This window comes from Arctopsyche grandis, chromosome 4 (genome assembly GCF_051622035.1).
Source record: "Arctopsyche grandis isolate Sample6627 chromosome 4, ASM5162203v2, whole genome shotgun sequence".
Classification (NCBI taxonomy): Eukaryota; Metazoa; Arthropoda; class Insecta; order Trichoptera; family Hydropsychidae; genus Arctopsyche; species Arctopsyche grandis.
Window position 1 is genome coordinate 25,080,071 of NC_135358.1, and position 23,526 is coordinate 25,103,596.

General features: G+C 34.3%; 2 protein-coding genes across 2 annotated transcripts in view; both read left to right on the forward strand.

Moving 5' to 3' along the window:
• Positions 1 to 4,080, forward strand: part of LOC143910464 (gustatory receptor for sugar taste 64f-like) — a 59,347-nt gene extending 55,267 nt beyond the window's left edge. The window contains exons 5-12 of the mRNA XM_077428956.1: positions 851 to 969; positions 1,048 to 1,227; positions 1,593 to 1,741; positions 1,887 to 2,009; positions 2,085 to 2,239; positions 2,308 to 2,500; positions 2,582 to 2,671; positions 2,759 to 4,080. Of these exons, the coding sequence (XP_077285082.1) occupies positions 851 to 969; positions 1,048 to 1,227; positions 1,593 to 1,741; positions 1,887 to 2,009; positions 2,085 to 2,239; positions 2,308 to 2,500; positions 2,582 to 2,671; positions 2,759 to 2,884 (1,135 nt within the window). The 3' untranslated portion in view covers positions 2,885 to 4,080. The remainder of the gene's footprint in view (positions 1 to 850; positions 970 to 1,047; positions 1,228 to 1,592; positions 1,742 to 1,886; positions 2,010 to 2,084; positions 2,240 to 2,307; positions 2,501 to 2,581; positions 2,672 to 2,758) is intronic.
• Positions 4,081 to 9,420: 5,340 nt separating this feature from the next.
• Positions 9,421 to 22,373, forward strand: LOC143910807 (uncharacterized). Its single transcript, XM_077429404.1, is given in 18 exon segments — positions 9,421 to 9,514; positions 9,597 to 9,745; positions 9,948 to 10,069; positions 10,154 to 10,327; positions 10,954 to 11,116; positions 11,194 to 11,283; positions 11,366 to 11,467; positions 14,959 to 15,023; positions 15,604 to 15,662; positions 15,738 to 15,900; positions 15,972 to 16,090; positions 16,159 to 16,302; positions 16,418 to 16,566; positions 16,809 to 16,931; positions 17,034 to 17,188; positions 21,842 to 22,004; positions 22,070 to 22,171; positions 22,254 to 22,373. Coding segments are annotated over 18 exon segments (2,256 nt in total).
• The last annotated feature ends 1,153 nt before the right edge of the window (positions 22,374 to 23,526 follow it).

Consider the following 23,526-nt stretch of genomic DNA (forward strand, 5'->3'; position numbering starts at 1 on the left):
AATTTAAGGGGCCTCCAAATCGTTCTGAGAAAAATTATAATTCGGAAATTCCTATTCATTTTTCAATAAAATATTGGAGTTTACGACTAAATTACGTTGCGCCTGTGGCCTCCGAAACGCTTAATCCGCCACTGTATATATATGCCAAAAATAAGTCGCCAATTTTGTTGCCTAGTACTTAAAACTTTATTTCTTCAATTCAAATATTTTCTGGATCCGCTAGTGTCCTGTATTCACCTGGTACTATTTCAGAGGACATCGTCTCATTTCCGGTTCTAGGACAATTACCCCCTGGACACGTACCCCCCAGACGTATACCCCCGGTCATAAACCCCCTGGTAATTAACCCCCCGTGCAAAAAACCCCCCGTGCAAATAGCCTCCGCCAAGAATAAAAATATTTTATAAAAATTGACAGTATCTTTAATAAAAAGTCAGTATCAATATCAATACTAATTTATTTCAGTCATAATACATACATACATTTTTTTTTTAATTTACTTACTTATATTAAAATCTACTTTCAATACCACAGAACGCAAACGCCAACTGATGACTGAAAGTCTTTTAAATTGAAATTTATTCTATTTACATCAATAAATTGAAATTAAATATTGTATATAAATTGAAATTAAATATGCTCTAACAGACTTAATTTATTCTTATTTAACACTTTCAAATTATTAAGTATTTATTACTATTTTAAATATTTTATTTGAACGGGGGGTTAATGACCAGGGGGTTTTTGACCGGGGGTATTTGTCCGGGGAGTATATATCCAGGGGGTTTATGTCCGGATACCCTCATTTCCTTATGAATGAGTTTAATTTTTTCGCGGTTTTGAATTGCAGGTTCACCTGGTTCAGCTGGAGAGTGCTCTTTACTTTGACGTGCACTTTCGGCTCGGCAATAATGACTTCTCTTTGCTTATTCCGTTTGTTCTTCAGTGGAATCGACATATACAAAACGAGTATTTGTTTAAATCCGTACTACATATATACATACATACCCGAATTTTTCATCCTTTTAACAAAAAAATATTTTTCAGTAAGCACGATGTTTTATGGAAGCACATTGTTTGTGCTTGTGTTATTCTTAAGATTAGCACCACATTGGCCCTCTTTGATGATGGCAGTCGCTGAAAAAGAACGTCCAAGAAAATTTCCAAGACGATCTCTACGAGTGCGTTTCAGCGCATATAGTTTCGGCATTCTGTTTCCAGCTTTGAGTAAATTGAACACTGAATATACATACTTACATACATATACATACATATATGTATATAGCAGTAAAATCAGAAATATCCAAGCTTCCCAATTTTTGTATGTAGTACATATGAAAATGTATGTATTATTGTAGTCCTCAAAAAAGATTGTATTGGTATTTCAACAAGCCTTAGTCTTATGATATATGTATGTATGTACATTCTTATATATAGGTAGGTACGTATACCTACATACATATATAAAATAAATCAACAGATTTGGCAGAGATTTTGAAAGGATTGGACTTGAATTATTTTGACAATTTATTAGTATGTACATATGTACATATTAATAAATTGTTGGTTTTTCAGTGAATGCTTTATTTCAGTTGAACATTTGTTGGCAGTCATTACATGCTTATCCGTGGCTTACGATTGTAATAGAGGTGCTCCTGTTTTAGATTCCTATTTCACGAATTCGTTTCCGCAGATTTTTGCTCACACTGACTTCACCCCTTGGAAAGGTATTTTAGTACAGGTATAAATAATATTGTCACTCCACAAACTGCTGTAAATATTTTAAATACTCTTTTGCCATAGTGAATAAATTGATAATCACTTGACCGATCGCTATAACCACTAACTGTAATCCTAGAATGCAATTTAGAAAAGATACTTTTCAGTTTGTCAACGTTAGTTCGACTTTCAATTGGAACTACATGGATTTGTTTCTAATTTTGGTAAGTCTCACGTTAACGGATCGATTTGAACAGTTGAATGATCGTCTGGACTCTGTGAAAGGAAAAGTAAAAATTTCATACATCGTGTAAAATATTAACTTGCATATACATCTTAATTTTTTAAATACAACTTTGTGATAGAATGTTTCAGAGGTTTTTTGGAGGAATGCAAGGGAGGAGTATGTACACTTGTCAATGGTAGTGAAGAAGATAGATAAATTCATGAACGGAATAGTTTTCTTGTCTTTCACGAACAACATATATTTCGTCTGTCTACAACTTTTCAATAGTCTCAAGTGAGTTTATTTATTCATGTAATTTTTCATTAATTTTTGTATCAAATATTTAATTAATCTTGTGACAGGGTTGCTGTGAAAGAAGGTTGCATTTGTTCACCACTTCGTAGAGTCGTTCACGCCGCATACTTCACATTTTCTTTTGGATTTCTGGTAATAAGGGCTTTGACGGTTGCTTTGGGAACTGCAAAAATCAATACCACAGCCAAACATCCTACTACTATAATATATTCTGTTCCATCACAGACCTACGGCGTAGAAGTAATATTAGTAAATTTTTCAGAATTGTTTTTACTTGTGTATGAATTTACTTACGAGTACATATGTATATGCTATTTTCAGCAACGACGTTTCTTGGAGCAAGTTATTAATGATGTGATAGCATTCACGGGTCTTAATTTTTTCTATATAACACGTGGACTAGTTCTCACAGTATGTATACAATTGCAAATCAATTAATGTTTGGTAACCAGGCTATTTCGTAAAACTGAAGTATTTTATAAAAGAAAAAAATTTCAGATCGCCGGCACTATCGTCACTTACGAATTGGTTTTGGTGCAATTCAATTCTGGGGAATCGACGATAAACGTCAATATAACGTCAGATGATATTTGCGGAATCACCATTGAATCTTGGAGCGAATAAATTCTTACTGTTTATTTGCTCAAAGTTTATTCGCTTAAATGTTTTGCAAACGACGGATTCGGAAAAAAATTGTGCATTTGATGTAAAAAAAAATCTTGTATAGATACATACATATGTATGTATCTACATAATTCAATGGGTGAAAACCGTTTTCAAGCAGAAATAGGGAAAAAACTGTCACTTAGATAAATTTGCATTTTTTAGAAATATGTATTCAATGAATAAACTAACTATTCAAATTTTGTTCTCCTGATACATACATACAATATCCGAATAATTAAAAAACATTAACAAACTATTTTCGAATTTCATCGATGATTTCTGTATCGAAATTACTATATATTTTCTTAAGTATACAATTTAAAGTTGACCCGAATTTTTGGTCTTTAAAACACAATAAGTCTGAAATATATATGATAAATGAAAGAACCATCCTAGAAATTCTAGAGAAAATACAAAATTTACAAATGGTGGCGAAATTTATAACAAGGATGACTCATATTTCATATACATTTAAGACGTACCTATCTATATCATTTTTTTGTCCTTAAATTATTTATATTTAAAATTCCGGGTACAAGTTGAGGAAATACCCATCTACTCGGGTATTAAAAAATCCAAATAATTCAGCAACTCTACTCATAAACATAATATACTCGAATCTATAAAAATAATACGCATTCATACACGTGTTGGTACTTACATACATACATAGGCATAAGCCGAAACAAAATTAAGTTTTATGGTCGTTTTATATATTTGAAAGTGGCGCAAGTCCAATTTTCAGTTCCAAAAAAAATATTTCTGTTTGACTTAATTCATAATTTTTTATCCCTTCTTTTAATTTGATATGTCCAGAATCTTGGAAAAGCAGGATAAACGTATTACAAAAAAAATATTACACCAGTATTTTTAAATATTGTTAAACGCAAAACATTATATTTAATATTTAATTAGGTATTTTCCGAAATGAAGAAAAGTGAACTAATGCCATTTTCAATTATAACGCCTCATATATTCAACGTTATGTATGTATACATATTAAGTAGGTGATATTGAGAAGAGTAGTTGAAATAAATGTACATACATATGTATTAATGTATGTGCATAGTATCTTCTTTGTATTTAAATGTCAATCACTATTGCACTAATTTGTATTTGTGTTATGCAAAATTTGGCAATAAATTGAATTTTTGAAATAAATCTTTTCTTTCAATTTTAAAAATTCAATTGACCATTGTCAAGATTTGTACATATGAAATTGTTTTAACCATTAAGTCATGTGGTCACCAAATTCTGACAAGTCTCAATTTAATTTACCTAAACTTTTCATAACTTTACTCAGTGTCAGTTTTAGGGGGGGGGCTGGGTCAGGTGGTGCCCGAGGGCGCCAAATAAGTTTGGGCGCCGCTCGATGCGCCAAAAGCGCTTTAAAATTAAAATTAGAGCGTCAAAGGTCCTACATTTGTACTCGGCAAATTCTATTCAAACAATCTACTGGAAGAAGCCGAATTCAAAATCTGATATTATAAGCAATGAACTTATCAATATCTTCCTTTCTTTCAAATAAAGTTCAAGGTAAAATGAATCCATTCATTGTATTAAATTTTATAAAGCAGCACAATTTACAAGAATTATATCCAAACATTTGGGTTCTATGCTTTTACTGACACAGCCTGAAACTGTAGCAAAGTCCCAAGGCCGAGAAAAAGGAGGATGGTAAACCAGTTTTTTATAATTTTTTTCTAAGGATGTTAAGAAAAAAATTCCCGAGGGTGCCAGCACTGATTTAACCATAAGACAAACTGAAAAATGCTTCTCAGTAAAAGTAGACGTCTATTTTGTAAGTCTACATATATAATATTATATAATGTACTCTCGATTATCCAGCCTAATGCTGGCGAATTCGGGATCGGATAAATGAAAAGTAAGGATAATCCAAACTATCAATTTTTGATATCGTTTCTATTGTTGTACATAATGACAAGACACTCATGGTATCAGGACATGTACAAAACCCCCTGGCAAGTAGTCCACCTCACCGAGTACAGCGGTCCTACTACTTGCCATCTCCTTTGCACCAACGCTATCTGCGTCACAAACACGGACCCCAAGAAAGCCTTTCTAACGCAATTACCGCTCGAGTCAGTACGTTTAGATAAAAAAAAATATTGAGATAGAAAACCAATCCTTATAAACGTGGTGAAATAAAAAAACTGGCCAAATAAACGCATAATAGCATGAAAAAAATATATTTTTGACTTTAAAAATTCGCTAAATAATTAATTATAAGTATTTTAAATCAATGAAATATCATAACCAATAGAAAAAACATCTGACTATTGATTCCAAGACTCATTTTGAACGCAACAATACTAGATTTTGAGTTGAATACCGCAAAAGACAAAAAACTGTAAAAATTGCGCATTTTTTTAAACGCTCATATCTCGAAATCGAGAGCGAACCAACAAAAATCATTATCATATTCGAATTCAATGGCTCAAACTTAGTGAAGATTGATTTTTTTTTGTTGCTCAGTGTTATTAGTCAATAAATACAGTTTCAACCTACAGATATTTTTTCCTATGCAATGTAATTCATAAAATACATCTTCGTGAAATAAAACTACCACTTAAATCGAGTAGATGTGGCTTGTATAAAATTTGCTTTAATATGGTTGATCAGTTTGAAAGTTGATGAAGAGATGTTATAGAATTCAGAAATGTTGTGGGCTTTTGAAGGTTGAGTTTGATGAGTGTCTTTAATGATGACGCATTTAGCATGAGAAAACTGCCAGGTCATTGAATTTGTCAGGTTTATTGTTTCGCAGAAGCGCCGCAATTTGAATAATAGATTGTCAAAACAGTGCTTTTTTCCCCCGCCCGTCCTTGGGTTTGAGTGGCATTAGGTGACAGACTAGATAAGGGCTGGTATTTAATTGTCCAGCGGTTATTTACAAACGGTCGATGGACCGATAAGCGGGCCTCGCATGCACCACACCTGACAAACAACATCACATTCGATATTGCAGTGCTGTGCAATTTACATTGTTTGACTTAGTTAACGTCGATATCTTTCTAAAGTAGGTACTCTACATATATGTATAAAATATGTAGTCACATATGATCGTGTACCTGTTTTTGAAAAACGCATTTTATACAAAGCGCTTATTGTTGTTTAAGAATAATTACAAAAAATGCTTGGGGTGCAAATAAAAAATGATCACAAAACTTCATATATTGTTCTACGTATGTATGTACATATGTACATAGAAAAAGCAAAAAACTAACTGTGTACATATAAGTTTAATATATGAGTAAACTATTTAAAGTATGCAGCAAATACAATTTACATATGTATATTACATTTTTACTTTATATAATATGTACCGTAATAACAATAGATGAAGTTTTGTGATCATGCGAAAATTTGAACTCGAGATTTTGACTGATTCGAACTCAGAATCAATCACTGATCACGTTTTCATGATCTAGAAAAAATGTGTGTGTGTGTCTGGGTATTTTTTTATTTGCGAGCTTGGAAGTACTGTGTATTTAATATTCTTCAATTAAAATAGAATCCTCTCGAGCTTTCATTTCCATAGTTCTTTAATTTTACGAAAGCGCATTTTAAAATTCTATTGAATAGGTTCTGTGGAATTGTTTGTTTCTAATGTTTCTAATATTAGAAACAAATTCGTATACATACATATATACATACAATGGAACTGTTTTAATGGTCAATATGAAATTTTAAACGTGGGTAAAAAAGAGTACAAAAACTTTTTCGAATCGTGAGATAAAATACACCACTGTAAGATAAAAATATGATTCATACCAATGCACGTTAAGTATCTGCATATGTACAACCTATAAAACATATTGACTATCTAAAATAAATATTCATTACTCCATAGTAATAAATCATTTATACATATGTCAATGCTAATAATTGTGAGTGGGATTAAATGTTGTTCATAGAATTTGTAGATTCAATATTGCGATAGAAGATCCCGATTGGTTATAACTAAAAATAATTTATTTCATTTTTATCAAATCAACAAAATTCGTCATAAAAATTGATTCAATAAGTATATATGTACATTCTTAAATATTACCGAATTAATTACAAATCAATGTATGGGAGTACTGATTTAAAAATTATTTCAATTCCAATCTACTTCAGGCATTTAGAATTCGGTTCAATTTGTTTATGTTATTCATTTACTAAATTTCAGTACACCGACATGAAAAATTTCGAACTTCGAATGAAACCGTCAATTCAATGGGTACGACCTGTACCTGTGGATTTAATGCAAAGGTAAAATACAAATATATTCTATTTTTGTTATTGTCATTCAAATTATAATTTCAATGACTCAGGTAGTCAGTACAGATCAGGGCTCGAAATGGGAATCTTCACCAATGGGAGCGCTCGATAATTTTAAAAACATACTTTTGATTTTTTTATCGTAATTATTATGCATTATATACATACAATATATCAGAGTCGGAACTGGACATTTTGTCATCTGAGGCAAACGGAAAAATTTGCGCCTTTTGGTAATTTTATTTTTAATTTTCAATAAGTATTTCTTAAGTAAAAATAAGGTATTACACATATAATAATTAAGGTAGAGCACAATCTTAATTTAATTTAAGGGTGATAGATAGCTTGTATATTAAAAACATTACATAAATAATATGTTAAATATGATATAATATTTTCGGGTGTTTGAGAAAACCTGGTGTACAATATGAGCTCAATGGGCCACTGTTCGAAGAAGAGTATCTTCAAAAGTCTTGGTATGTAGATACATATGTATTCATAATAAATTACATTATTCATAAGAGGGATTTTGTTTTTTTTATCAGATGGACTTGCGAGGCTAAACAATTTTTAAATTTTAATAAAACAATTAAGTCGACAATTTAATAGAAAATTATCGAATTCGGTGACAAACTTGTTGGAAATGCTGATTGTCGACCTCAAAACTGAAACTTTTTGCTCAAATCCAACATATGTACATATATAAATACATGGAATCATAAAACTCTCGAATTGAATAGAATTTGGAATCCGTTATTTTTAAGTAACATTGGTGCACCCAGCTTGTTAAAAACACAATAGTTAAAATGGTTCTTAGCTAGGGAACCATTTAACCATCTACATACATATGTACTTAGAGAACCATTTTTATTTAATTTAAAATGTTTCAAAACTTACAAAAGGGTACGGAAATTTTGGATTTTTCACGAGAGGAGGCGCTACGTTTTTGGATTTTACCAAAGGGAGCGGAAATGAATTTGTAATTGAATTCTCAATGTCGGTGAATATAATATAATTATTTCAAGTCAGCTGCTTTCACTTGAAATAATCATAAATTAATAAAAATGCGATTTTTCAAGAGAGTCGTTTTCTTTATTAAATAAATAATTATTTCATAAAGTCAACGGTATTCAACTGTCAAAAATATTAATTTCACAAATAGGGGCTAATGAATATGTAATTTCCGTAGTGAAAATATAACTATACCCAGTTAATGTGTAATTGCATTTGAACGTCAGTGTAATTATGATTTCACTGTAACATACTCGTATACACTACTAAATTTTATTTACCGAGTATTTCACATAATTTTAAAGTGAATCATCGATCATATTAAATCGCCTATAATATTTTCAACTGAACTGGACGTACTTACATACTTTCAATTGACACAATATTGCAGTATTATTAACACTCAAATATAATCCTTACCGCAAAATAATACGCACGATAAGAGTTTAATTCTTGCTTCAATGTTTAGTATGAAAATCAAGTCCTCGGTGTTAACTGTTAGCACTGGATATTCTATTATTTTATTCTCGTACATATTTAACAAGCATCAAAATTTCCAGATCTTTTGTTACAAATGAATCAGCAAATATATTCCCGAAGAAAATGACTATATTTGATGGTAATTGTTTATTCAATTTCATTATTGCAATATACGTATTTATGTAGACTATTTATGAAATTTATTTTTAGAAATATTTCCAGAAAAAGACAAAATTAAAGATGTCAAAGGAAAAGAATACAAAGAAACCAATGACACGTTCCATAGAGCCATGGCACCGGTTTTAACAGTCGGACAATGTTTCGGAATACTACCCGTTATTGGCATTCGAAAATCAGAACCATCAGATTTGAAGTAGTTGATATGAAATTTCAGCTAAATTATATATATTAAAATACAATAAAATATATATATACAATATTTTAAGATTCTCATGGGTCAGTTGGAAAGTCGGCTTCACGTTTATTAGTATGTGTTGCTGTATTTTTATATGTGGAATGTGTATTTTTCGAATGGTTGTCAATGGAGTGGATCTTTCCAAAACCAGTAAGTATTTCTAAATATAAAATTTTGATTTTTCGATATTTAATTTTACTCATACTTTGTTTCAGTAAGTACGGTGTTTTACACAAGCACTTTGACGGTTTTGATATTGTTTTTACGCTTAGCCCCAAAGTGGCCAGCTCTGGTAATAGCTATGTCGCGAAATGAACGACCCAAAAGACTAACCCGTCGTCCTTTACGCACTCGTCTAAATTTGTGTTGCTTCGCGATATTATTCCCTGCCCTGGGTGAGTAATGTATTTTAGAGAATTAACAATAATATTATATTATACGTGAAATATTAATAGTGAGTTTAATGTGTTTGAACAGTGGAACATGTTTTGGCAATTGTAGCAGGCCTCGCTGTCGCCTACGATTGCAGTTTTGGTAGACATCTTGTCGAGTCTTATTTTGTTAATTGTTATCCGCAAGTATTTGAGTTCACCGAATATGCTCTTTGGAAGGGTGTTGTATTGCAAGTAAGAATATTAAAATGGTATATTATTACCACAGGTAGTCTTCACAGGTATTGTTCACAGTTGTTTATCCTGGTTTAAGTAAGTACTAACAAGATATTGAATATTCAAGTCAAAAACTTTTTAATGAATTTCATTTTTTGTTGTTGTTGAAAAGCCGATGTTATATAAATTGAATGACACCTCAGATAAATCCATATTTCAGATTATTAATTTAGAGAGCACTTTCAATTGGAACTTTATGGATCTCTTTATCATTGTCGTAAGCTTGGGATTAACCGATAGGTTTAATCAATTGAATAAACGTCTTGAAGCTGTCAAAGGAAAGGTATGAATATAAATACAAATTCATTAAATATCATTGTTAGAGTATTTAAACACGATTAATATAATATTCTACAGCATGTATGTACATATGTATTATGTGTAGAGTTTACCAGAGCAGTTTTGGAAATTGGCCCGAGAAGAGTATGCTCATCTTTCTCGCTTGGTAAAGGAAGTTGACACAGCCATCAATGAAATCGTTCTTCTGTCATTTGCCAACAATCTGTATTTCATTTGCGTGCAGTTGTTCAACAGTCTCAAGTTAGTTGATTTTGGTTTATATACATTTTTATGAAATTTTATCGTGAAAAACTGATCCATCTATTTTATTCTACGTACGCAACAATTTTAGTAATGCACACGATGAGACGTTAGTGGATAGTTGTGGTCAGACAAAACTTGGGTGAGATTTGTAAAAAACTAGTTAATCAATTTTTTTTTACATTCCAGCTTATTTTTGCTTCAAAAAATTACAACGCTTTTAATATGGATTGTAAAAAATATATGCGAAGGGCAGGCCTGCTTTCTTTTATTCATTAGAGCGCAAATTTTTTTATCGCTGTGGGCTTTACGTACATTCATAATATTCTCAAATTTTTCATACAATATTCTGCTTTCATGCTAAAAAATACATATGCATGTATATCTGAGACGAAATAATAAATAATAAAGTTTTTATATTTTTATATTTTTATATATATATATATATATATATATATATATATATATATATATATATATATATATATATATATATATATATATATATATATATATGCATATTATATATACATACATATACTTATCATAAAAAAACTACAGCATTATAATGTACATATTATGTATATATGTACATTATAATGTTATATGTGTACATATTTATTCAGACCACTACGAGGACTATCAAATATTTTCTACTTTGGATTTTCATTTGGATTTTTGGTGACGAGGTCTTTAGCTGTGTCTTTGGGAGCAGCTCGCATACATTCAGCTGCTCGACAACCAGCCTCGACCCTATATGCTGCTCCATCATCTTCGTATGGAACTGAGGTAACATACATGAATATATAAATTGTAGGATATTAAATATATACAAATAATATACACGAAGGAAGGGTGATTTGAAGGCACAACGATTCTTGGAGCAAGTTGTAACAGATGATGTGGCTCTCACTGGGCTAAATTTTTTTAACGTTACCCGTGGACTTGTTCTTACAGTATGTTTTATTACTTACACACTTTAATTTCAACGTTTATCATAAAACCAGTAAATGATTTAAAAATAATTTTGGGTTTCAGATCGCTGGTACTATCGTCACATACGAACTAGTGTTGGTTCAATTTAATACATCGCCACCACCTGTTACTGCAAATATAACTATAAATGAAAATAGTTGTGGAGTTCCAATCAAAACTTAAATTTTTATTGTATCTATACGTAAATTTAATCCATATATTTTTTGTTGTTTTACAAGTAGACTCACATAGAAACACTACTAAATATATTATTTTATTAAAAGACAACTTATCAAATATTTACTTTCAATAAAAACATTATTCAAAATTTGATTTTAAGAAACACATATTATTTAAGGAAGACGCAATATAATGTACGATGGTAGATAGCAAAATTCAAAGCACATATTTATTTATAGTTAGAAAAAACGAATGAAATAATTACAATATTTATTTTATATAAACTTCATTTATGAAATAATTATATTTAGAAAGTTGGGTATGTATTATGTAGATGTTTTTAAGTATTGAAAATTGTATTAACCTTATTTATTAAATAATAAAATGGTTCATTTAAATTGTAATTTTGTTTAAATATACATATGTATGTACATACATATGTTGTTAGGTACCTATGTATATATTGTACATGCAAGTGAGCTTTAAAATAATCAGATAAAGATTTAGAAGGGTAAAAATATTCAAATAAGTTCCAATTTGGTAAATCGAATTTAATCGAAAGTGGTGCATGTCGAAAAAATAAAATAAGGTCACTCTCCAGTTGGATCTTCTTCTCCCCCGTTTCCTCAATGTTGATTGTCGTGGTCATAGATATCTGAAATATGATGGATGATCTGCCTCCACCATTTCTCTGGCTTCCACTTCTTCGGGTTCTGTGCCAAGTTAAGGGACGATCCCGTCAGTTCTATGATCTGGTCTGTTAATCCTTGGTAGTTGAGAGACCGTCCTCTTGTTCGCTTTTCTCCTAGCGTTCCGGTGACTACAAACTCTCCACATTCTTCCTGGCCATATGGTCAAAGTAGGAAAGAACCCTTATCCTACTACATGTTGTGGATAATGTATCTGAGACTGCCAGTTATTTGAGGATGGAGATGTTCGTGCATCTTGCGTTCCATGGCACTGGCGGATCCAGGGGGGGGCATGGATTTAATGGACCCCACCCTAGAGAATTACATAATGCAGTAGCCGTACTTTTAGATGTATTTTTAAGTTCGGTGATAATTCCCCAAAAAGTCATCTCGCGCACGTTACTAAAATATCTATCAAGGAACATCTGGCCCCCAACTACCCCATAAATCGAAAGCTACCCACGTGAAATATTGTACTAACTAGAACTCGAGTGCCAAATATTCTGTATTCGTGATTTTTGTGGCAACGATTGTCAACGATTGTCAACGATCGTTTTTTGCGGAATAATCCGTTTACCATATTTTTAATATGTGAAAAATCTATCAGAACTATTAGAATTGGTAAAAATACCCATATATTGGTTGCAATTTTTTTAAATAATTTTATTTATTTATTTATTTAAAATAGCAAATTGCTAATGAATATATAACAAAAGTAACAACTGTAATTGTAACTACAAAATAACATAATACAAATAACAAAAAAAACTATAATTAGTAACTATAACATAAAATTATAATGCCAAACATTGCATTTATTAACCTATATAATTACATCATCTTCCACAAAGGTATCCATTAACACGCTTCAAGAAAGCACCTTTATTAACACTTCTAATGTTCTCAGGAAGGGCATTATAGATTTGAATACCTCTGTGAAAGACACCTGCAGTTCTTGCTTTTTTTACTCTGCCTATAATTAATTTATTCTTATATTATATTCCTATTTCTAGTCTTATAATTATGTAAATCTCTATTCCTAACTATGTAATTATTAAAAATTTGGGTAATAGATTATTGTCTAGCTTATATACAAATTTAACTTTAACTGGAACTTTACCCCGGCTCCCCCCCCCCCCCCTAAAGTAAGAAAGTAAAATTTTGATACAGTGGAATCCCGATCAATCGACTGAATACACTGAGCAACAAAAAATCACGTTTTTGAGTTACCAGAGCGGAGACTAGCCAATCTTTACTAAGTTTGACCCACTGAATTCGAATATGATATTGATTTTTGTTGGTGGGTGATCGTTTACGAGATATGAGCGTTTAAAAAAATCCGCGATTTTTACAGTTTTTTGGCTTTTGCGGTCTTTAACTCAAAATTTAGGATTGTTACGCTCAAAGTGAGTATTGGAATCAATAGTCAGATATTTTACAAAAATCCAACTTCTAATAAATATGTATATTACATTTTTACAATGTACATGGTAACAATGATTATGTTTATTGATCATGCGAGAATTCGACTGCGCATGTTGAATTTTTGACTATCTACAAGAGTAATCATCTGAGCTTGAAATCATTGTCTATTTTATAAGAAACTAGTTGTTTTACCCGGCTTCGCTCAGTATTTGTAATATAAACAGCGTAAACATGGCGAATCTAATAGTAAATATTCATTTGTTTTTTTTATTAAATTTATTTGAATCGAAAAAAGAAATCGACTCGTATACTCGACTCATAGAAATTTTGACTAGTTTACGATTCCCAACCAAAGATATTTATAAATATACATATATGTATATTTACATACAAAGTCTCTTTCGAAATTATATATTAGATAAGTATTGTTTTATACTTATATATTCATCAACAAAAGTTTTGGTTTAATTTCCTATTAATAATTTGTCTTCTTGTGGTTTAAATTCCATAGTGTATTAATTTATATTGTATAAATATGTATTCTTTAGGTTTTAAATCTAGTAGAAACATATACGTACATATGTTCATATATATACAAGGGAACTGTATTAATGGCCAATATGTAATTGTAAATATACCCGGCTTCGCTCGGCAAATGGAAATGCAGTTTAGTAGTGAGAATATCGTCGAACATTATTAACATTATTAAATTTATTTGAATCGAAAAAAAATAATATTATTTAACGACCGCCTAATCACAAACGTCTTTCACCAATCAGACACGACTTTGACGACAGCCAATCAGAAACGAATTACAGACGCCGTTTCGGTTTTATGAGGTGAAAAAATACACCCCTTTTACCAATGCGAATTGTGAGGTAAAATCATAGATATAGAATATTCTATATCAATGGGTAAAATACATCATTGTGAGATAAAAACATGATTCGTACTTATGCACGTTAAGTATGTACTTACCTACAAAGGTAAAAATTATAAAACATATTAGCTATACAAAATAAACATATATTATCATATCAATAAATCATTAATATGTAACATATATGTAAGTAAATTGTGTGAGGTGTTCGAATATGTAGTACATAGCATTTGTGGATTCAAAAATGGCGACCAATTTTTTTGACTGATTATTTCTTAATATTAGTTACTTAATTTTTATCAAAACAACAAAAATCTTCATAAAAATTAATATATTTAATAATTACACATTATATTTATGTATCGAATTAATTACAAATCAATATATGAGAGTACTGATTTAAAAACTATTTCAATACCAATACACTTAATTCATTTCGAATTTAGTTCGTTTGTTTATTTTATTGATTTACTACATTTCAGAACACTGACATGAAAAATAACGAGCTTCAATGGGTACGACCCGGGCCTGTGAATTTAATGCATAGGTAAAATAAAAATATATTATTTTTATTATATATGGATACCACTAAATTTAAATAATGGATATTTCACATAATTCTAATGTCAATCATCGATTATATTAAATCGCTTATATTATATATGTAATATCTTCGACTGAATTAGATGTACATATAGTTTCAATTGACACAATATTGAAGCATTATTAACACTCCTTACCACATATATAATGACAGAATGTTAAACGACAGAAAACGCAAATATCGGAAGGCAAAGATCGAAAATCGAAAGATCTTAAGTCGAAAGTAAAAAAAAAATGGTGCATGGTAAACGGTACATACTCACTTAATTTGCGCGAGCAGGATACAACAGGAACAAGAGGAACATGCTTTTCCTCCCGTATTCTGCGCGCGCACATTAATATTTGCCGATATTTGCGTTTTCTGTCGTTTAACATTCTGTCTCGTCACGGAGACCGATATAATCCATACCACAGAATAATACGCGCGATAAGAATTTCAGAATTTTAATCCTCAGTGTGACAGTCAAAGCCTTAGTGTTAGCACTGGATATTGTACTGTATTTAGCGATTATCAAAATTTCCAGATCTTTCGTTACAAATGACACAGTAGATGTATTCCAGAAGAAAATGACTGCATTTGATGGTGATTGTTTATTTAATTTTACGGCTATACTAATTTGCAAAATTTCATACAAAGACTTACCAATTTTATTTTTAGAAATATTTCCAGAAAAAGACAAAATTAAAGATGTCAAAGGAAAAGAATACAAAGAAACCAATGACGCGTTTCATAGAGCCATGGCACCGGTTTTAACTGTCGGACAATGTTTCGGAATACTACCCGTTATTGGCATTCGAAAATCAGAACCATCAGATTTGAAGTAATCGATATGAAAATTCAGTTAAATTGTGAATTTTAACATACCGTAAAATTTATATTAAATATTTTTAGATTCTCGTGGTTCAGTTGGAAAGTAGGCTTCACGATGGTAAGTGTGTGCTGCTGTTTTTTTCTAAGTATAATGTGTCTAGTGCTAATGGTTGTCCATGGAGTGGATCTTTCCAAAACCAGTAAGTAGTATTTCTAAATATAAAAATTTGATTTTTCGATATTTAATTTTACTCATACTTTGTTTCAGTAAGTGCGGTGTTTTACATAAGCACTTTAATGGTTTTGATATTGTTTTTACGTTTGGCCCCAAAATGGCCAGCTCTGGTAATAGCTATGTCGCGAAATGAACGACCCAAAAGACTAACCCGTCGTCCTTTACGCACTCGTCTAAGTTTGTGTTGCTTCGCAATATTATTCCCTGCCATGTGTGAGTAATGGCTTTTAGTAAATAATAATATTTTTAATACATGGAATATTAATGTTGAATTTAATATGTGTTTGCCCAGTGGAACATGTATTGGCAATTTTAGCAAGTCTCGCTGTCTCCTACGATTGCAGTTTTGGTAGAAATCTTGCCGAATCTTACTTTGTTAACTGTTACCCGCAAGTATTTAGTTTCACCGAATACGCTCTTTGGAAGGGTGTTTTATTGCAAGTAAGAATATTTAAATGGTATATTAGTACCACAGATAATCTAAGCTCATAAACAGATCCCTCAATTACTGTCTGTTGCTTGTCAATTACTGTCAATTATTTATTAAAACCAGGATAGACAATTCAGTCTATCCTGGTTTTAATACTTACAAGATATTGAATATTCCAGTCCAAAACTTTTTAATGAATTGGACTTTTGTTGTTCTTGGAAAGGCGATGTTATATGATTTATTTCATGTCCAGATTATTAATTTAGAGAGCACTTTCAATTGGAACTTTATGGATCTCTTTATCATTGTCGTAAGCTTGGGATTGACCGATAGGTTTAATCGGTTGAATAAACGTCTTGAAGCTGTCAAAGGAAAGGTATGAATATAAATACAAATTGATTATATATCATTGTTAGAGCATTTAAACACCATTAATACGATATTCTACAGTATGTATGTACATATGTATTATATGTAGAGTTTACCGGAGCAGTTTTGGAAATTGGCACGAGAAGAGTACGCTCATCTTTCTCGCTTAGTAAAGGAAGTTGACACAGCCATCAATGAAATCGTTCTTCTGTCATTTGCCAACAATCTGTATTTCATTTGCGTGCAGTTGTTCAACAGTCTCAAGTTAGTTAATTTTGGTTTATATACATGTTTAATGTTTTATCAAATTGTATCGTGAAAAAATAATCCATCTATTTTATTCTTCGTACCCAAAAACTTTAGTAATGCACATGATGACACGTTAGTGGATAGTTGTGGTCAGACAAAACTAGGGTGAGATTTGTAAAAAACTAGTCAATCCAAAAATTATTAGCTTATTTTGCTTCTGAAAATTATAAATGCTTTTAATATAGATATTAAAAAAATATGCAATCCTGCTTTCTATTATTATTAGAGTGTGGAAGCTTTACATACATATACCCAAATTTTACATACAATATCTTGCATTAAGAGAGCTGGACACCGGCGCCTTGTCCATACAAACGTATTAGACTTCTCCCTTCCTCAATTATGGCACTAGAGAAATTATTTTTTAATATGCTATGGATATATACCATTGGGTTGCATCTATCGTTTTATTTTTTTGATTAGTTATTTTTTATAGGAGTTAGGAGCCGCCAAACATCAATAAAATCGCCTCTTTTTTACACCCACGGAAAGAGTCCAGCGTGCTTATTTAACGGTCGATTTTTTAAAAAAATACGCGCATAGTTGCACAAAAAATATTTTTCTTATACCGATGATGAAATTTTTTTAAAAATTGGTCCAGTTTCGGAGGAGAAAATAGGAGAATACGAAACCTCGATTTTGTCAATTTAAAATACGTTTTATCTGGTCGAAGCGCAACTGTCGCATTCACTCAATATATATATTGACGCATTCACTCAATATATATATCGAAGAATGGATCGGCAACAAAATTAAGGTTTCGGGTGTACAGCCCTCTTAATACTTAAAAAACACATACATACATATGTATTTCTGAAACGACATACTAAAAGTATTAAATATGTCGTTTGGACCCAAAAGTTTTGATGACATTTCAGTCCTCTCCATTTTTTTTGTGTTGCAGCCCCCCCCCCCCTAAGAAATAATCCAGTTTACGGCCATGTACATATGTAGTATGTATCGGTAATTGAATTATTACGTAAATTGCGATCGCCCAAAAGACAATTTTTGCCATGAAAATCGCGAATACGGAATATTTGGCACTCGAGTTCTCGTTAATATGATAGTTATCGTTAGTATGATGGACTTTTCGGCTGCCAGATATTCCATTATAGAGATTTTAGTGACTTTTGGGCGAACGCTTTGTGAAAATAATGTATACCTAGAACTAGAAAACAAAAAGCTTGTAATCATTGCCGTTAGCATCACCCCATATTACGGGCTATCTATCGTGGCTGCCGTTCCACTGGGGTTGTTATAAGTAGAGGTCGGAATCTGAAGGGGCCGGAAACGTGCCGCCTATTGTTCCATTGTTGTAAATCCTTTGTAAAAAAGGTTCGGCAAACCTTTAACAATGCATTTACAATCTTTGAACAATAATCAGCCCCTTCAGATTCCGGGCTCTAGTTATAAGATTCGATCTATTCACAAAAATGAAAAATTTTGCCGATTTTCATTTTAGCATCATTGAAAAAGTTCTATTGATCTTTATATCATGCCGGTGTATATGAAATAGCTCGAAATTTGTTCATGACTGAGATAGTTTTTGATGAAGAGAAATGTTGACTTCCAAGATTCATCATATTTCAGATGTACTGGCAGATATTAGAAGACTGCATCACAATAAAATACATACATATGTACTTATATCTTCACGATTTTTGTTTTAGGTGGGTGGGATATGCAGTGGTGTCACCCCAATTTTGGGGTGACTCCGGGTTTCCAAATTTTTTTTCAAAAAATTTATTTTGAAAATATATACAACTAGCTGTATTACCCGGCTTCGCTCAGTGTTTATAATATAAACCGCTTAAACATGACTAAGCTAATTTAATTAAAAAAAAAAAAAAATTAAAAAAAAATTTAAAAATTAAAAAAAAAAATAAAAAAAAAATAAAAAAAAAATCAAAAAAAAAAATTAAAAAAAAAATAAAAAAAAAATAAAAAAAAAATTAAAAAAAAAATTTTTAAAAAATCAAAAAAAAAAATCAAATTTTTTTTTTGCCTTCTAGGGCTTCGCCCTCGGCGCCCCCCTGAGCCTTTGCCTTCTAGGGCTTCGCCCCTCCACGCCCCATGAGCAATTGCCGTTTAGGGCTTCGCCCCCCTTAGTTAATGCCTTTTAGGGCTTCGCCCCTCCGCACCCCCATGATTAAATGCCGTCTAGGGCTTCGCCCCCCTTAGTTAATGCCTTTTAGGGCTTCGCGCCCCGCGCCCCCAAGATTAATTGCCGTTTAGGGCTTCGCCCCCCTTAGTTAATGCCTTTTAGGGCTTCGCCCCTCCGCGCCCCCATGATTAAATGCCGTCTAAGGCTTCGCTCCCATGATCAGTTGCCTTTTAGGGCTTCGCCCCCCACGCCCCCAAGATTAATTGCCGTTTAGGGCTTCGCCCCCCTTAGTTAATGCCTTTTAGGGCTTCGCCCCTCCGCGCCCCCATGATTAAATGCCGTCTAAGGCTTCGCCCCCATGATCAGTTGCCTTTTAGGGCTTCGCCCCCCGCGCCCCCAAGATTAATTGCCGTTTAGGGCTTCGCCCCCCTTAGTTAATGCCTTTTAGGGCTTCGCCCCTCCGCGCCCCCATGATTAAATGCCGTCTAAGGCTTCGCCCCCATGATCAGTTGCCTTTTAGGGCTTCGCCCCCCGCGCCCCCAAGATTAATTGCCGTTTAGGGCTTCGCCCCCCTTAGTTAATGCCTTTTAGGGCTTCGCCCCTCCGCGCCCCCATGATTAAATGCCGTCTAAGGCTTCGCCCCCATGATCAGTTGCCTTTTAGGGCTTCGCCCCTCCGCGCCCCCATGATTCATTGCCGTCTAGGGCTTCGCCCCCCTTAGTTAATGCCTATTAGGGCTTGCGCCCCATGAGGCTGGGCCCCCCGGGCCCCCTTCGGGGCCCCACGGGGCTGCGCCCCTTGTGGCGCCCCCTTTTGAGCCCCATGGGGCTGCGCCCCATGAGGCTGGGCCCCCCGGGCCCCCTTCGGGGCCCCACGGGGCTGCGCCCCTTGTGGCGCCCCCTTTTGAGCCCCATGGGGCTGCGCCCCATGAGGCTGGGCCCCCCGGGCCCCCTTCGGGGCCCCACGGGGCTGCGCCCCTTGTGGCGCCCCCTTTTGAGCCTCATGGGGCTGCGCCCCATGAGGCTGGGCCCCCCGGGCCCCCTTCGGGGCCCCACGGGGCTGCGCCCCTTGTGGCGCCCCCTTTTGAGCCCCATGGGGCTGCGCCCCATGAGGCTGGGCCCCCCGCGCCCCCTTCGGGGCTTCACGGGGCTGCGCCCCTTGTGGCACCCCCTTTTGAGCCCCATGGGGCTGCGCCCCATGAGGCTGGGCCCCCCGGGCCCCCTTCGGGGCCCCACGGGGCTGCGCCCCTTGTGGCGCCCCCTTCGGGGCCCCACGGGGCTGCGCCCCTTGTGGCGCCCCCTTTTGAGCCTCATGGGGCTGCGCCCCATGAGGCTGGGCCCCCCGGGCCCCCTTCGGGGCCCCACGGGGCTGCGCCCCTTGTGGCGCCCCCTTTTGAGCCCCATGGGGCTGCGCCCCATGAGGCTGGGCCCCCCGCGCCCCCTTCGGGGCTTCACGGGGCTGCGCCCCTTGTGGCACCCCCTTTTGAGCCCCATGGGGCTGCGCCCCATGAGGCTGGGCGCCCCCTTTTGAGCCCCATGAGGCTGGGCCCCCTTCGGGGCCCCACGGGGCTGCGCCCCTTGTGGCGCCCCCTTTTGAGCCTCATGGGGCTGCGCCCCATGAGGCTGGGCCCCCCGGGCCCCCTTCGGGGCCCCACGGGGCTGCGCCCCTTGTGGCGCCCCCTTTTGAGCCCCATGGGGCTGCGCCCCATGAGGCTGGGCCCCCCGCGCCCCCTTCGGGGCTTCACGGGGCTGCGCCCCTTGTGGCACCCCCTTTTGAGCCCCATGGGGCTGCGCCCCATGAGGCTGGGCCCCCCGGGCCCCCTTCGGGGCCCCACGGGGCTGCGCCCCTTGTGGCGCCCCCTTTTGAGCCCCACGGGGCTGCGCCCCTTGTGGCGCCCCTGGCGGGGCCCCATGAAACTACTCGCTTTGCGCCCCCGCGGGGGTGAATCCATTGAATCGAAAAAAACAAATCGGCGCCCATGGATCGAAAAAAAAAAAAATCGAATCACGTGTTCGATGACGTCACCGATCTACGGACGACGACGACGACGACGACGACGACCAAGGATATTTACATACATACAAAGTCTCTTTCCAAATTATAGATTAGACTAGATAGATAGATATAAGATATATATAGATTTTTTTTCCCTCCCAGTCAGTATTACATGAAATTTCATTAAATTTTCAAGATTTGTTTAATTTTTGACAAAAATTATATGAATTTTTAGATTAAATAACGGGTTTCCGGAAACTTTTGATTTTTAGCAACGGGTTTCCGGAAACCCATGGAAACCATTAGGGTGACATCACTGCGATATATGTACATTTGTATTATATCCATGCATACTAATATCTAACATATTCTATTACATTATTTCAATTAAGCTAATAAAATTTTACTGCAATTTGGCTGCACCTTTAAAACTGCTTAGAAATTATTCAAATAATATACATACATATGCATATTATTGTGGTCATTCGATCTTATACATATTTATTCAGACCACTACGAGGGCTGTCAAATATCATCTACTTTGGATTTTCATTTGTATTTTTGATGACGAGGTTTTTAGCCGTGGCTTTGGGAGCAGCTCGCATACATTCAGCTGCTCGTCAACCAGCCTCGACCCTGTATGCTGCTCCATCATCTTCATATGGAACTGAGGTAACATACAAGAATATATAAATTGTAGGATATTAAATATATACAAATAATATACACGAATGAAGGGTGATTTGAAGGCACAACGATTCTTGGAGCAAGTTGCAACAGACGATGTGGCTCTCACTGGGCTAAATTTTTTTAACGTTACCCGTGGACTTGTTCTTACAGTATGTTTTATTATCTACACACTCTAATCTCAACGTTTATTATAAAACCAGTAAATGATTTAAAAATAATTTTGGGTTTCAGATCGCTGGTACTATCGTCACATACGAACTAGTGTTGGTTCAATTTAATACATCGCCACCACCTGTTACTGCAAATATAACTATAAATGAAAATAGTTGTGGAGTTCCAATCAAAACGTAAATTCTTATTATATCTATTCATAAATTTAATCAATAGTATTTTCTTGGTTTCACAAGTAGATTCGCATGGATTCAAAAACATTTTTTTTTTAACTGGTAAACAACTTATCAAATATGTATGTAGTTTCAATAAAAAGTTTTTTCAACATTTTGAAATGATCGTAGATGGTAAAATCCAAAGTATTTATGCATCATTAGAAAAGTTCCGTAAAATAATTATATATTGACTTATATATTTATATAAATTTCATTTAAAGAAACTCTTATTTTGAGAAAGTATTGTAGGTATTAGATGTTTTAAGTGAAAATTGTATTGGCCTAATCTGTTGTGTAATAAAATGGTTGATTCAAATTGTAATTTTAATTAAACATAGTTATTTAAGTACATACCTCCTTACATAAAAATTCGATAAACGGGTTACTTGTCAAATTTGAATCGATAACAGGATAATCACTGCTACGAAAATCGAAACGTGCGAAGTTCATATAGTTCGTCTAGTCAATAATAATAAAAATCTCGTAAAAAACTTTTTCCTGAGTTGTAATCGTAGTGAAACGTAAAAGAGGTTAGTAAAAAAAGTATTTGCGACCAATTTTGCGAGCAGTTTTCTTGCGACCAACTTTCACATTTGACAAGTAATCATCGAACCAAAAATACTATTGTACTTCTGTATGTGTAGTATAATTATGGAAATATTCTTTTTTTATAATCTTGTGATTATGAAAATGATTGTTCACTATAACTAATTTTTATTTTAATGTTATTGGCATTTATATTTTCAAATTCTTAAACATATAAAAATATATATAGACAAATTCGGGTTTGTATATATTTGAATGTAAATATTTGAATTATTCGAATGTCGAATATCAATTAGTGAGCTTCAAAATATTTGGATAAAGTTTTAAAAAGGTCAAAATATTATTCAAATTTTAGCAGAATCCTAATCGGGTATATCGAATCGAATCAAAGGTGTTGTCAGTCGCAAAAATAAAATAAGTTGATACAAAAATGGTTCGGTGATTATTGCGCACAAAACGCTCGCCCAAAATCTAAAATCTCTCTAACGGAACATCTGGCAGCCGAAAGTCCATCATACTAACAAGAACTCGAGTGCCAAATATTCCGTATTCGCGATTTTCATGCCAAATAT